Below are 14030 nucleotides of genomic sequence, written 5' to 3' on the forward strand. Positions count from 1 at the left end.
GTTCCAATGGGAGGGGGGCGCTCAGCCGCTGGATGACATCAAAGCTGACGGGTCGCGAGCAATTTTTGAGATATACTGTACTTTATTTTGGACGCAAATGAGAACCGAAAACGCTCATAATTGGTTTTCCCTTATGTTCTACTACTACGAATTGCAGAGATTTAAATCAAATTATGGCATCAATCACTGGGAACCGAAAGCTGAAGCTGAAGACGCCGCAGGCGATAGGATGCATTAACTGGTAAATATTCTGGATCAATACTAAGATTTCCTTTAAACAAGCCCAAATCTGACGAAATAAATCCGATGCATTTATGTGCATTGCGGCGCCAGATCATACATAAATCGTTGCGGCGCGTGCGCTTCCCGGAGACCAATCGATCGATCGAGCCAACCAACCAGCCAACCGGCCCGCCTCTTGCGTTGCATGGGTCGCTCGCCTCGACGACGCCGGGCGATGGCGGCGGCGCCTAGCGATCCGGGGAAAAACCCTAGGGGGGTCCTCCCCGGCGACCGCATCTTCGCCTCGCTGGCCCCCTACATCACCTTCGCCGACCACCTCCGCCTCCGCATCGTCTGCCGCGCGTGGCGCTTCTTCTCCCGCCGCCTCGGCCGCCGCCCGCCGCCCTTCCCGTGGCTCATGCTCCCGGAGCCGGCCTCCGCGTCGCAGTCCGCGCCCGCGCCGGCCAACGTGCGCCGCCAGTTCTACGACATCCCCGGAGGGCGGCCCTACGCGTACGATGTCCCGGGGGAGGGCTACCACCGCTGCGTCGCCTCCTCCGCCTGCGGGTGGCTCGTGTTCGTCTCCGTGGACGCGCCCCGCCGCCTCGTCCTCGCGAACCCCGTCGCCGGCGCGCGGCTGGTTCTGTCGTGGCCGTTCAAGGAGAAGAACGCCGAAGGGCGATTCCACGCCGCGCTGACGTCCTCGCCGGCTGACCGCCGGGCGTGCTTCCTCGTCCTCGCCACCGACAGGCTCGTCGCCTACTGCCGCCCCGGCCAGCAGGACCAGGGGTGGCTCACCCTGCGCGCCCCGGGGTTCCGCTACGACCCGGCCGCCAGCGACATCGTCACCGTCGGCGCCATGGTGTACCTGGTCGACGGCAGGAGGAAGGTCTGGCGCGCGGACCTCGTGGACCCGGAGCCCAAGGTGGAGCGCCGGAACACGGCGTGCCAGCTCCCGTTCGGTGAGAGCAGCATGCGCCACTACCTCGTGGAGTCGCTCCGGCACGTCCACCTCGTGCTCGCGGACGAGCACAACGCGCGCGTCGCGCTCTTCAGGCTGGACTGGGACAAGAAGATGTGGATGCAGGACCGCGTGCGCGGGGACCGTGTCCTGCTTTTGGGCCGCGGGTGCTCGGCTTCTGTGCCGGCGGCGTCGGGCCGGCCGCCTGGCATGCTTTTGTTCGCGCACCAGCCGTCGTTGAGTCTCGTTGACGTCGGCGGTTGTGGCGCTGGGCTCGCGTGGTTCTGGGCGGAATCGTGGGTGGATGACGGCTCGGATGATATGCTGGTGCTGAAGAAGAAAATGCACCACCGGCAAGGCGAGTTCACCGCCGGTGACTCGTTCTGGTTCTTCCCGGCCATCGATCCGGATGAAAGGGCTATGGTTGCATCGCAGGCCTAGCTAGTTGGAACATGAAATTCTTGCTTCTGGTAGGCTGGTTTGAACCTCAATTACTGAACTAAGATATAGTGTAGAACCATGGGTTCTGTGAAAGCTGCATCTTATTTCTGTTCGTTTTGTCTGAAGAAAACAGTAGTCCTAAAAGTTGCAGATATCTGAAAGCTCTGGTTCTGCAGCCTGTTCCTATATGATTCAAATGAGTTGCGACGCAACCAGCAATATGTATTTTATCGACAAATGTTGATTGCGCCAAACTGGGGTGTGATGCGTGGGCATATACACGAAACGGCGATTTTTTTTTTCATAATTCATTTTCAGCTTTGCAGAATCCTAGCTAAGGGACTCTTTGATTCATAATATATCATTGGAATGTTGGAGGATTATATTTCTTAGGAAGTATTCATGTATAGCTTGCTTGGGGTGGAGAACTGCACACCGTAGACAGTTTTTGTGTGTGTGTGTGTGTGTTTGCATGTCAAACCATAGACTGTTTTCTTATAATCCACTTTACATGCAATTTTAAAGGCAAAAATTCCATTCAGTCTAACATCATGCAAAATTTCACAATGGATTTTTTCAGTTGTTTCAACAACAGCCATGGCTTGTGCATGGAGTATTTGAGAAAGCATGCTTCTTTCATTTTTTTTCAGTTCTTGTAGGATTAAATATGCCATGAAATCAAATTTCCCAGTCCTATCTTTTTAAGAACAAAAGAGGTGCACTTACAATGTAATAACGTCTGATCCTTAGTTGGATGGAGTCTTTGCTGTTTTGATCGGAATTGGCCACGTGTTCTCATTTCTGAAAGACCTAAACCCCCTATTTATATCGTCGCAGAAGAATGATAGGCCATATCCATTCACTTTTTTTTGGCTATAATTGCCATAATGGTATTTAAATTGATGGAATTTTAGAATCACTGGTAAAATTATCTAAATAGTCATGTGATATTTGTGCTGAAATACTCCCTACAATTATTTAAACAAGGAAAGGTGCGAGGGGGGGCAATGCCCTGCATTGCCCTAATGGTATTTAAATTGATGGAGTTTTAAATCAGCTGCGATGTTTGAGGCCGAGATGGAGTGCATCAAATAGTTGGGTGTTTGGGTCGGTGATTTTTTGACTCCGTAATTAGATTACATGGTGAAACATACTGTTAGTTCTTGCTTGGATCGGCTGGTCTGTAGTCATAAAACTACTTCAAATTGAACTGCTTAAACGTCATATATTGTAACAAAGGGAGTAGTAACCAAATGACATTCCTGTTGTGACATCAGGTGTATTCACAATAAGATGCTACTGCAGATCAACTCATATTTCTGATTGAATTTGTAATAACTTGAACTGGGTTCTGTCAAAGATGAAAACAGGTGACTCTGCCTTTGTTGTATTCACATCGTGTACACTAACCTGAGCAGAGTGGTGGGCATAACCTCTGGCCCTTTGGGCTCATTCATCAGACAGTGGTGATTGATTACCCACTGTCCGCTGATCCTCAAGACTAGATCCTCTTCCGGTGTCCCATGTGGCCTAGCAAACAACACATCTAGAACGGCACGAACCATTGGTAAAATTATCTAAAAAAACATGTGATATATGTGCCTAAATACTCCGTATATTTATTAAAATAAGGAAAAGGGGGTGGGGGCCAAGGCCCTCCCTTGCCCTAATATTAGAATATGTTATGGAATTTGTTATTTTCTTGTTGATTTTCGGTTCTTCCAATTTCAGCTATTCTTCTCGGGCTTTTTATTGCTCTTTTTTGTGTTCTCGGGTGTTGGCCCAGGCCTATTTGTCCTCTGCATGCTTGCTTTTCTTGGCAGCCCTTCTTGGGTATAAGCCGTATCGCAATCAACCAGGGTCCAGTTTAACCCATCAAGAATTTTATAACCCGCTAAGTAGTTTTTGGCAGATTTTGACATACATACATACATGTGAAATATTTACATTTCTCTCTCCAAAAGAGTTGAAGCGTTGACATACACGGGGAACAAATGCATACAGTTGTTGGTTTATGATTGGCTAAAAAAAGATGAATACCAATTGAAATTCAGTCGACTGTTAAATAGACAGTCCCAAAATCAAAGAATGATTGTTAAAAGAAAATGGACCAAAGAAAGCAAATGTAGAGACATGGAAATGATGGATCTGAACCCAAAACATGATACCTCTATGCTGGGCATCCAAGCTATTTCTTCTATATATTTGTAGTATATATGATGAACTTAGCAATACACAGTAAAATTTTGCCAATATTTCTTGTATTGAGCTGAAGAACACTATGAACCAACCTACACAACACATTGTATCCACTAGTTGCCGACCTGCAAAATATCATGGGAAAATATGAAAAGATATACCCTGCATAGATAGACCCCAAACTCAAACACCCACCCTTGCATGTGCATTTGCATTTCCCAATAACTGACCTGATTAGATGGTATAATGTTGTGGCAAGTTGAGTCGCAGGGATAGGCGCAGTCGATTTCTTGGGCGGCACCCCTTTCAAAGTACCAATCACCGACTAGCTCTGCAATTGTCTGAAACTCCAAAATGATTTTCGTGCAAACACCATGCATCACTAAAAAGCCACAGGCATACAACTTAACCTCATCAATTATTAGTACCTCATTGTCCAGTGTTGGGGAATTCGGTGCAAACCATGTGTCCTGCAGCTCGCTCTGGCAATGTGCAAAGCAAGAATTGATGAACATCCCCACCTCCGGCTCACCTTCAAACAGTTTGAGAGCTGTTAACATTGCACTTCTTAGGCCTGCAGACAAATTCCTCAAGACCGTAACTCAATGAACTTTACACCCGTTCGTTTGATACATGTAGCGAAAATTTGTACAAAGCACTGAATGGTACCTTGGAGAGTTGCAATTTGTAATGTGCTGCATGCGCTAGGGTCCGCCTTACAGCGACTCCAGTGACCCCTAGGATCAGACGAAGGAGGCACAAAGATGTGATGGAACTGCCAAAAAATAATAATATTTTTACTAGTGGTCAGCTGGTGAAAATATTAACTGGCACAATGTATTCCTTTACCTGATATACATCGTATGCTGAATTCAAGATGAAATATGGGGTTTTAATGTTTTGAAGTGCATACTGCGGGAAAAAACACTGCACAGAAGGGGAGAAAAGTATGATCAGTAAAACTGCAGTGCCAATAATGTGGTTCAGTACTCTGAAAGGAGAGAAGGAACGAAAAGAGATCCGACCAGATAAGGATCGAGTGTTGAATTTAGACAGTCTTTGTTCAAATTCTTCTCAGCTCCCTACATTAAGAAAAGAAAATCAAAACATACTTAAAAGAACTTTCAAACATCTTAAGCTAAATTACTGTGTAAGGAGAATGTTTACTGGTGCAAAATAACCTGCAGAGCAACTAGGCTGCTAAAGAAAGGCCTAATGCTGTTGTTGCCAGAAATGTCATCCCTGAAAAATGACATAAGTTTTTTCTTTCAACACATTTGACCAAAAGCTCAACCCTCCAAAAGTAAACTCATTGCTCGATTAGCTCCAGCGTTACACATCAAGGAAAAACCCCGCGTCGCTCATGCATTTCACCGTGGCGACACCCCCAAGAAGCTCCCCGAGGTTGTCGCAGTGGAAGAATGTAGCTAGGCCTCCTGCTGAGCAGCCTGAGAGCAGCACCTGTTGGATTCAGAACTACCTCAAAACCATGATCGACTTAACAATTACACAACTATATGTCTTGTAGAGTGATTTGTGCTACTAACTGAAACTCCACCACTAACTAAGAGCCTAGCATTAGTGGAAAACACACATAAAGTATATTAGACTAGTACTGATGAGACCTGCAGAAACCTTTTCGGCTTTGGCGAGGCCTTTGGTGAGGAGATCGGCGATGATAGCATCCCATATCCTTTGACCTCTCATGTAGATGACTGAAGACTGCATATGTCGGGGCGGCAAACAGTACAAATAGTGAGCAAACGGAGTTCAGTTGAATGCAAGCAGCAACTCGTTTACATATGCAGTTGACAATATGATTTAAACTTTTTAAGAGTACGTACGCCATTTCTGAACTCTGAATCGCCCGCGAAGGATCCGCCGTCGCAGTACCGCAGCTTCACCCGATTCCAGTTGTAAAAATCTGCTCGAATTGTTGGAAACCACAGCGTCAGAAAAATCTTTAATAGCAGGGACGAGAACTAATCTGAAACTCTGAATTCTTTTGACCAGAAGTTGTGCCAGTGGCCTGTTGCAGTAATCATCATCCTTGTAGGACCATGAGCTTGAATTCGCCATGGGCCTAGATGTGTTAAAGCGAACTGTTGGTGCTACCTACCGGATTATGGTGATTGTTGACTGGCCGCAACCTTTTGCAAAAGCACAAGACAGTACCGCCATCACCATGAACGGAGACATGCATGTGCTGTGCTGTGCTGTGCTGATCATCATCGACGACTTAGCGTAAAAGGTACGTACGTACGAGGAAATCAGGAGTGGACGGGGGGAAATGTCTCTCCAATTAATCAAACCCGTGTGCGTTGCTTGGAAAAAGTATTATGAAGCGTTTCTGCTGAAGAAATTGAAAAGGAACTGTAACTGAAGAGAAACAGCAAGACGATTGCGGTACCTGGGTTCCTGGCCGGATCGTTGCTGAGCACGCCGGAGAAGACCTCGAGCTTGCTCATGAGCCGGGTGGACCCCCGCCGCGTGCCGGCTCTTGCGGCGCACGACGGCGCGTCGTTGCACCAGCCGCCGCCCTCGAACTGGAGCAACCAGCCGCGGGCGCCCGCGCCGGAGCCACGGTGGAGGTGGTACGCCGGCGGGCTCCCGTCGAGGCACACTGCAATTGAACGGCAGTTCACACGCGCACATTCCCATGTGGTTAGCATGCCAGAGCTTTAGGCAGAGAATCTGGTGAGCAGGGCAATGTGCGGCCGGGTGAACGCGGGTGAAGGAAAAGAGGATTGATTAAAGGCGTCGCGGACTTGCCTGCCCCCGTGGACGCGGCGCCCGGGACGAGAGTCATGCCCACCAGCAGCCTTTTCTCCTGGCCCGCCGCCGCTGCAGCCGCAGCCGCAGCAGCGACGACGACGACGGCAGCTGCCCACGTCCAGAGCCGCCGCCGGGCCATGTCGGTCGACCGCGGCACGGCACGCGCTGGGAAGAGATATTAAGGACGGGGGGAGAGGAGGCGCGGCAGGAGGAAGAAACTTGCGAGACCTGGACTGTCCGTTTCTGGTGCTTCAATCCGGCCCAGGGATGTCCGTCTCATGTGCACTGTGCATGTCACCGTGTCTGTATATGTAGAGGTTGGATGGCGAGATGGCAACGGCGACGGCCAGAATGCACCAGATGGCGATGGGTGCGGAGGATCTCATCGGCGTTCGTTGGGGTGGAATGGTTGGTCTTACTTCCAATTGTGTACCTGCAATGTCTGTTAATATTAGGCATGATATTAATTATATTTTATAATATTAAGCAAGATATAAACTATTTTTTTGAACTTCGGTGACTTTATATTTAACTAATAATCATATCTTTTACAATAGGGAAACGTTTGTCTCCGGACGACCGGCTGAATTCTGCACCGGTCGCCTCAGACGCGTCACCTGTTTGCAGCGGGCCCATGCACCGCCCATCTCCTCTCCCTTGTCTCTTTGTCGTGGTCACACCTCCAAATCACTTCTATTTGATTCGCTTCCCTTTCTTTCTCTTCGAATCCACTACACATGTGCCTGTCGCGAGGACAGGGAGGCATCGCCTGTGATGCAAGCTGCCGCGTTGGTGCTGCTGGTGACGGCCACGTCTCCGGCGAGGTTTCGGGCTGCGCTAATTGACGGTGCTTCATCTGGGGAAGTCATAGGCACCGACGGGGTCCGAGGAGCAGGAACGAAGACGACCCGGGGGCGGGCGAGGCATGTGAACCGGTGCGTGGTGTTGCTGCGACCAACGACGGTGAGCCCGTGCACCCATGATGCAAGCCCGACGATGCTATGGCCAGCGAGCGTGGTGCTGGAACCAGCATGGGGAGATGCTGGAACAACGTGTGGATGTGCTGCAAGCTCTACTGCATCGCCGCTGGAACCAATTGTTTTGGCTTGGCCCAATTTATATTTTTGCTACCACTGTTTTTCGTTTTGTTTGTAACCAACAAATTTTTTTGCTACCTTCGGCATTTCGGTTTTTGCTGGAACCGACTCCTAATTTGTTAATTTGCTACCATCGATGTTTGGATTTCTGGAAGCAGCTCTATTGTTTTGCTACAACCGGCATTTTAGTTTGCTGGAACAACACACAATTTTCCTTTTTTTTGCTACCAATGACGTTTTGGTTTGCTGGAGCCATCTTCAATTTTGCTACCACCCGTGTTTTTCAGTTTGCTGGAACATCGTCCAATCTTGCATTTTTGCTTCTATCGTTTTTAGTTTTGCTGGAACCAGCGCAAAATTTTGCTACCACCGCTGTTGGTTGCGAGCCCTGGCGTCGTCTCAGTTAATTCTGAGGAGGGCGAGGGGGTAGCACTGGCGAGGGATGGGCGTCGGCGGCGAGGGACGAATGGGCGTTGCGCGACGCGGAGGAGGGGGGGGGGGGGTTTGCCATGTCTCCCGAGTTTTCTTCTCAGACTTTTAAGCGAGAGGATTAAGATTTTTCTTTTTTTCTCTCTCTAGATCTGACGGTTACATGTGATTGTATCCAACGCTAGCGTGCCGACCAGCCCAAATTTTGGCCGGTCCGCCGGCGCCTAGCACTCGCCTTTACAGTAAGTGGATTTTATCATGCCACACCCTTGATTCTTGTCAAAAAACTAGAACGTAGATGGTTAGGAGGATAGCGGCACCCTAGCCCACCAGTGTTCAAGTCCTAAACTTGACATTGGTGCTCGTATTTTCCTTGATTTATTTCAGGCCTTCTGACAATGCGCGTTAAGTGGGAGGAGACGTTCCGTCGACTACGAAGGCGTTTGTGACGATTTTGTCAATCTCAAAATGATGTGCCGACTCAGTCTTTATGAGGTGCTCATAGAGATAGGGTATGCGTGCGTGCATTCATAGGGGTGGGTGTATACTCGTGTATGTGAACGAGTTTGATTATACTGAACACTAGAGCATGCAGTAGCATGAGCTCACTTGTTTATCTCTCACACACAACCATTTAAAATCTTCTTACCGAAAGAACTCATCAACATTCAACAATTATCAGTAATTACCGCTCCTACGCCCGATAGTCCTCTAGATTTTGAATAGTTTGAACAATCTCCATAGAATCACTCTCAATGCATAATTTTTTTTGCCAAGCTCATCCTATATCAATTGAATGTTAATATTAGTCAGGGTATACTTATTTGGTTAATGTTGATGTTGATATTAGACATGATAATTGTCGGGGTATACATATTTTAGTATGTTACCCCGTAATTTATCTGCACATATTAATGTGATTGTTTAAATAAATATTTACCAAATTCTACCCACGATATACTTCTCTAAATATATTTTATGATTTTATTTTGCAATCACTTATTTGCTACCAAAGAAAAGATAAGTTTAATCGGTAAGTCAAGTAAATATGCGACAATTAAGACTATTTGTACGGAATGATGTTCGGAAAAAGGATGATTGCTTGGACGAAGCACTCCGCTTGGCAGGAAAAGGAACACTATTCTTTTTAAAATAAAAATAGAGAATATTAATTAGTGAGGGTGCTCAATGTGTTTTGTGCTAAACAAAGCTAAACACGGGAGCGACGTAGACTATTGGATAGATACGGCGAGATTTGTTTTTTTTTGTAAGAATTGGATGAGATTTGTTGAATCTCCGTAACTTGTTTCTTTATATTGGTATATTTTTCTTGAGAAATTTTATATTAGTATTTTTTAGCAAATTTATATTGGTATATACTCCCTTCGTCTTAAAATAAATTTCTCAATGTTATTATATTAAATTTAGTTCAAAGTTGCACTAAAGTTGAGGTACTTATTTTGGGGAGTGAGTAGATAGAAGAGATGGTACATGGGCCTTTTGCCGCCACAGACCTCCTCGGGCCGGTCTAACACTGGCCTACAAGATCTGTGTTACCGGCCCAGCGGAGCAGCCCAGAAGGCCGAAGCTCCGCCGCGGATTGCTCTTTACACTCTAGCTCCCCCTAACTCTATCTATTTCACAGTCGTCCCTAGCCGCGAAGGCGCAAAATAGGATTTGGGAATCTCCATTTCATTTTCGTGAGCCGCCAAGAATATTTCCCTCACTCACACGAGACAGATGCGCGAGGACTGACGAACCAGTAAAGTCCACTGCCTCTTCTGCCGCGCCGGTCTGCTCCCCGTCGGCTCCGCTCCAAGGTGAGTAATGGCATTTCTCGATCCCTTTCTGCTTGATTCATACGGCGGTCCTCTGCGACGCTTGCGGGCGCGGCGGCGGCTGGCTGTAGATTTGGGCGGCGGGACTTGGCCGCAAGGTTGGACTTTTTAGGAGGAACTAATGGCGAGCAGGTTTGCCGATGCGTTTCTTCAAGAAGTGCGGCAGATGGGAGGAGAGGGGTTCCTTTTCTGCTGACCTCGTGGTGGGATTCGATTCCCATCTGCGAGGGTTCATCCTTTCTTCGAATGGTTTAGCTGATTCAATGACAATGAACTGTGTGATCCGAGAGTAGATTTAGATTTTTTTGCTTTCTTAGTGTTGTCATGTTCCTATTGGAACTTAGGGATTGAGGTTGTATGTGAATGAATGGAAACTACTTGTTCTTCTGGAAGTGGATAGGATGTATTGTTTTCTTTCTTGGACGGATTTGATGCATAGGATGGGTAGAGTTTCAAGCACGTAAATGTTTCTCCGCTGTCGAACTTGATACATATAATGGTTATGTTGTACTCTATGTTTTCTCTTGGATTAGGGCTGATGCCACTGTCCTCTTTTCTCTGTTCTCATTCGAGCAATGTATTATGGTTTCAATGCAGGTTTCCTAAATGGGGAACCGTTCTCGGCCCAGTGTAGCTAAGGAGACCATGGAACCGATTGACGAGGAAACAGAGAGTCCTAGCAGGGCAGCACAACTCAAATGCTCGGATGGAAACTCGGGCGAAATGCGCCTCAACCGCTTCCCAAATTTTCATTGCAAGAGTCTGCCTTCAAGACGCCGTGAGGAAAACCCAGAAGATAGCATCATGCATAGTCGTGGTTCTATGTACCAGAGCTCCAGTGATGTCAGCAGACTAAGGAAACTCCAAGAGGGGAGGAGGAAATTAGACTCTATATATGAAAGAGATGCGTTTATGTCATTTGGGACTGTCGATTCTTCCTCTCAGCCTAGCACAAGTGGATCTTACTTGGTTCCGCAACGGAGCGGTTCATGCAAGTCAAGGTCTTCTATGAACATAACTCGTGGATTTAATCAAGATGCCAGGGAGTTTCTGGATATTTCATCGCGTGAGGTTCCTAGTGACAACTTGAGGCTTGGAAGGCCACGCAAGGACTGCAATTTGTTAAAAGATGATGTAAAAGAGAGTTTCCCGGGGTTATCGCTCGAAGAAGACAATGCCATGTGTCCCGCCGCGAATGCTGCTCCTCATTTGCTAGAAAGCAGCAGTAGCAAAGGTACAATGTCAAATGGCCAACCTCCTGTTGGCCTTCATCCTGATAGGAGTAACCATGCCAGAATAGATTCGGTGAGTAATCTCCCCAAGTCCTTGTCAGCTAAGGTGGGTGTTTTTGATGCTACATGTCCATCAGAAAGTGTTCATGGTGTTGATGGCAAGAAAAAAGCTCGATCTAGTGCATTTAAGAAAATTTTGGATCCTTTCATGAAGTCCAAATCTATGAGGAATCCCTCCCTCATGGAAATGGAAGATGCAAAATGTGGTAATCCACCAGTTAGAGGAAAAGATAGTGCACTGCGCAAATCTTTGTTGAGTGGTATCTCAAGATCTGAACAAACGCCCACACCTAAATGCCAGATGAGTGGGGAAGCCCGGCCTATCACGGTTACTTCATCGCCGACTCATTTGCATGCTGTTCTTAAACTGGATCCTGACAATGGTGCTTTTGGTTTTGAGTTCTGTACCAAGGGTCCAGAAGAATCCATTTACGCTAACACTTGGAAATCCGGAAACGAACTGAATTGGATTTACACTTTCCATAGTGTTGGCAAACGATCAAGTACGGTGGCAAGGACCTCCAAGGATAGGCATGGGTGGCTGCCTCCAATTGTTGGCCAGATGCATGTGTCATCCTATCTGTACTCTGAAGTTGAAGAAGATGGTATTTTAAATAACTCAGCCACTAGCGAGTTTGTTTTGTATGACATTGCTCATGCACGACGGAGCTCTGCCGTTGATAGAGTTCAGTCTACAGATTCCACTCAACCACCATTCTGCAATGTTGTTAAGAATTCAATCTCTAGGGAGTCTCTAGAGAGAAATAATCAGATGGAGCGGCAAAATACTGCAAGGAATAACTCAGATGCATCGGTATCTTGTCTTTGGTCCCAAGAAGATCTTCATCCTCATTTGGAGGTTGCAGCTGTTGTAGTCCAAGTGCCGTTTCATAAAACCCGGTCCCAAGAATTAAAAACTGGATCATCACCTGGTACAGTCAAAGTGGTTACAGCAGGCGGAGCACACGGGTTACCAAGGGATGATGAGACCAGTCCATCACCACTGCTTAACCGTCTAAAGAGCGGGGGAAGGTGTGACTGTGGTGGATGGGACATGTCTTGCCCAATCGTTGTCCTTGAAAATGCATATGATAGTTATTGGGTCGATTCTGTGATGAACGAAAGCAAGCATCCCATGGAGCTATTTGTTAAGGTATATTTTTTATGTTGAGACACATCCCATGTTTGATTATTACCACCTGTGTGCATTTACTAACGGTGAGTAGTAATTAACTTGGGTCAATATATGATTCCCCACAACTTCATTAGCACATCAAAAGAAACTTCTCTATATGATGGTTGAAATGCACTGTTATTTGGTTCCCACTTAGAAGCTATGTCCCCGTTTTAGTTATACTTGCGCCACTTAACAGTTGCACTTGTTAAAATTTCTTTTTGGCGAATGCACTAATTAACAATATGTTCAACTAACTTCTATATTTCATTTGTGTAATCCAACTGTTGAAGCAAACAAGAATGCATTTCAACTAAATGTGGTATTTCAACAACAATGCACTAGTTAAAACTTCTTTTTGATGAATGCACTAGTTAACATTATATTCAACTAAGTGTAGTATTTCATTTGTGTACTCCAACTGTTGCAGCAGGGTAACCAAGAAGTCCTCCCTGCCCTTTCCATGAAAGTAGACGGGAAAGGAAATTTCTCAGTGGATTTCCATGCACGACTGTCGGCGCTGCAGGCATTCTCAGTCTGCATATCTTTGCTCCACTGTTCTGAAGCTTCTCCAGCCATTGGTATAGAGAAATTCAAGCACAAGTTGTATTCCAGTTCAATGAAAATGCTCCTCAAAGAAGAAGTGAAGCAGTTGATCGGATCAGTAACAGGGAAAGAGAAGAAGAAAGTGAAGAGGAGGAAAGCAAAAACTCCGGTGGTCAACGGCCCTCCCTTCTCACCCATGGGAAGAGTATAGCAGTATTTTTGCCATCATGTTCATCGTTCAGCGTTGGGGTTGATCATGCTCTTTTTGTTTTGTAAGATCAAACGGGGATACTTTTTATCTTGTTTATCTTTTTTCACAGGAGGGGAAGCTGTCTTGTCCATAAGGATAGAAGCATCACGCAGTTGTTCATAAAGATGCAAGCATCATGTAGTTTTTAGCAGTAGCCTTTTGTATTAGCAAGCTAGGATTAGGAAGGCCATAACAGCTGTTGCAATTCTCAAGAGAAGAAAGTTTTGTAGGACATACCTTCTTCCAGGCGTCAAGAAGATAGATGCACCGGATCTTGACCACTGCTCTCGTGTACAACGTCGCTCTCCTTTTGGACTGCAGCCTCAAGGTCATATACACACATGCTAACATTAGTACAGGTAGAAGCAAATATTCCTTTAGCATGTACCTGAATAATCCATTGCTTCCCTCCAGCAATTTTGATCTTGATGCATGCTTTTGAACTACATAATGGGCAACATATATCATGACCAAACTGCGCATATGTAGTTTCAGAGTTCAGTTTCTGTATATTTGTTGGTGTCTTGGTGCATCTGCTGCAAGTTCAAGTTATAGGTGATTGCTGTTTTTTTCTTCCTTTTTACTGCTCCATATAGGCAGGAGCTTGCACAAATGCAAAAGATTGCCATTTTTTCAGTCAAATCTTGGGTGCTAGCCCGCCATCCTAGGGTCATGCAGACAATCTGGACCCTGAGTAGATATGCTCAAAGTTGTCAAGCTTTTAGCGTAGACATGTTGAATTTTGATCTCAGTCTGACTTTTCTTGTAAGCACGAAGAGGCTAAGCTGCCGAACTTGTGGCTTTGA

At 46.4% G+C, this 14030-nt stretch overlaps 3 protein-coding genes across 8 annotated transcripts; 2 read left to right on the top strand and 1 right to left on the bottom strand.

Moving 5' to 3' along the window:
• Positions 1-355: 355 nt before the first annotated feature.
• Positions 356-1785, top strand: LOC109770186 (uncharacterized). Its single transcript, XM_020328900.4, has one exon. The coding sequence runs from the start codon at positions 428-430 to the stop codon at positions 1622-1624; it is 1197 nt and encodes a 398-aa protein (XP_020184489.2). The 5' UTR covers positions 356-427; the 3' UTR covers positions 1625-1785.
• A 1988-nt stretch (positions 1786-3773) lies between these two features.
• Positions 3774-6882, bottom strand: LOC109770179 (pectin acetylesterase 9). Of its 5 annotated transcripts, none has more exons than XM_020328894.4 (12): positions 6596-6882; positions 6234-6446; positions 5668-5747; positions 5459-5545; positions 5160-5284; positions 5005-5065; positions 4849-4905; positions 4673-4750; positions 4493-4598; positions 4252-4355; positions 4054-4164; positions 3774-3948 (listed from the first exon to the last, which is right to left on the bottom strand). In XM_020328894.4, exons 1-12 carry the CDS (start codon positions 6735-6737, stop codon positions 3937-3939), a joined length of 1176 nt encoding a protein of 391 aa, XP_020184483.1. In that variant the 5' UTR covers positions 6738-6882; the 3' UTR covers positions 3774-3936. The 5 variants fall into 5 exon arrangements, 2 of the variants coding, with proteins under 2 accessions (XP_020184483.1, XP_020184482.1); XM_020328893.4 differs by having other exon boundaries at positions 4252-4397; XR_005773267.3 differs by having other exon boundaries at positions 3816-3948; positions 4054-4154; positions 4252-4397.
• Positions 6883-9790: 2908 nt separating this feature from the next.
• LOC109770178 (uncharacterized) lies at positions 9791-13736 on the top strand. Of its 2 annotated transcripts, none has more exons than XM_020328891.2 (3): positions 9791-9944; positions 10560-12407; positions 12859-13736. In XM_020328891.2, exons 2-3 carry the CDS (start codon positions 10569-10571, stop codon positions 13183-13185), a joined length of 2166 nt encoding a protein of 721 aa, XP_020184480.1. In that variant the 5' UTR covers positions 9791-9944; positions 10560-10568; the 3' UTR covers positions 13186-13736. The 2 variants fall into 2 exon arrangements, with proteins under 2 accessions (XP_020184480.1, XP_020184481.1); XM_020328892.2 differs by having other exon boundaries at positions 12862-13736.
• The last annotated feature ends 294 nt before the right edge of the window (positions 13737-14030 follow it).

Source organism: Aegilops tauschii, chromosome 1 (genome assembly GCF_002575655.3).
Source record: "Aegilops tauschii subsp. strangulata cultivar AL8/78 chromosome 1, Aet v6.0, whole genome shotgun sequence".
NCBI classification, from domain to species: domain Eukaryota; kingdom Viridiplantae; phylum Streptophyta; class Magnoliopsida; order Poales; family Poaceae; genus Aegilops; species Aegilops tauschii.

What these genes read in the sequence shown, in the direction of transcription:
- LOC109770186 (XM_020328900.4), top strand. Translation starts at nt 428, where the DNA reads ATGGGTCGCTCGCCTCGACGACGCCGGGCGATGGCGGCGGCGCCTAGC.
- LOC109770178 (XM_020328891.2), top strand. Translation starts at nt 10,569, where the DNA reads ATGGGGAACCGTTCTCGGCCCAGTGTAGCTAAGGAGACCATGGAACCG. An exon ending in CCATGGAGCTATTTGTTAAG is followed by an intron (nt 12,408 to 12,858) that starts GTATATTTTTTA and finishes CAACTGTTGCAG; the next exon opens with CAGGGTAACCAAGAAGTCCT.
- LOC109770179 (XM_020328893.4), bottom strand. Translation starts at nt 6,737, where the DNA reads ATGGCCCGGCGGCGGCTCTGGACGTGGGCAGCTGCCGTCGTCGTCGTC. An exon ending in GCCTCGCCAAAGCCGAAAAG is followed by an intron (nt 5,285 to 5,458) that starts GTTTCTGCAGGT and finishes TGAATCCAACAG; the next exon opens with GTGCTGCTCTCAGGCTGCTC. An exon ending in GCGGGGTTTTTCCTTGATGT is followed by an intron (nt 5,066 to 5,159) that starts GTAACGCTGGAG and finishes GTCATTTTTCAG; the next exon opens with GGATGACATTTCTGGCAACA.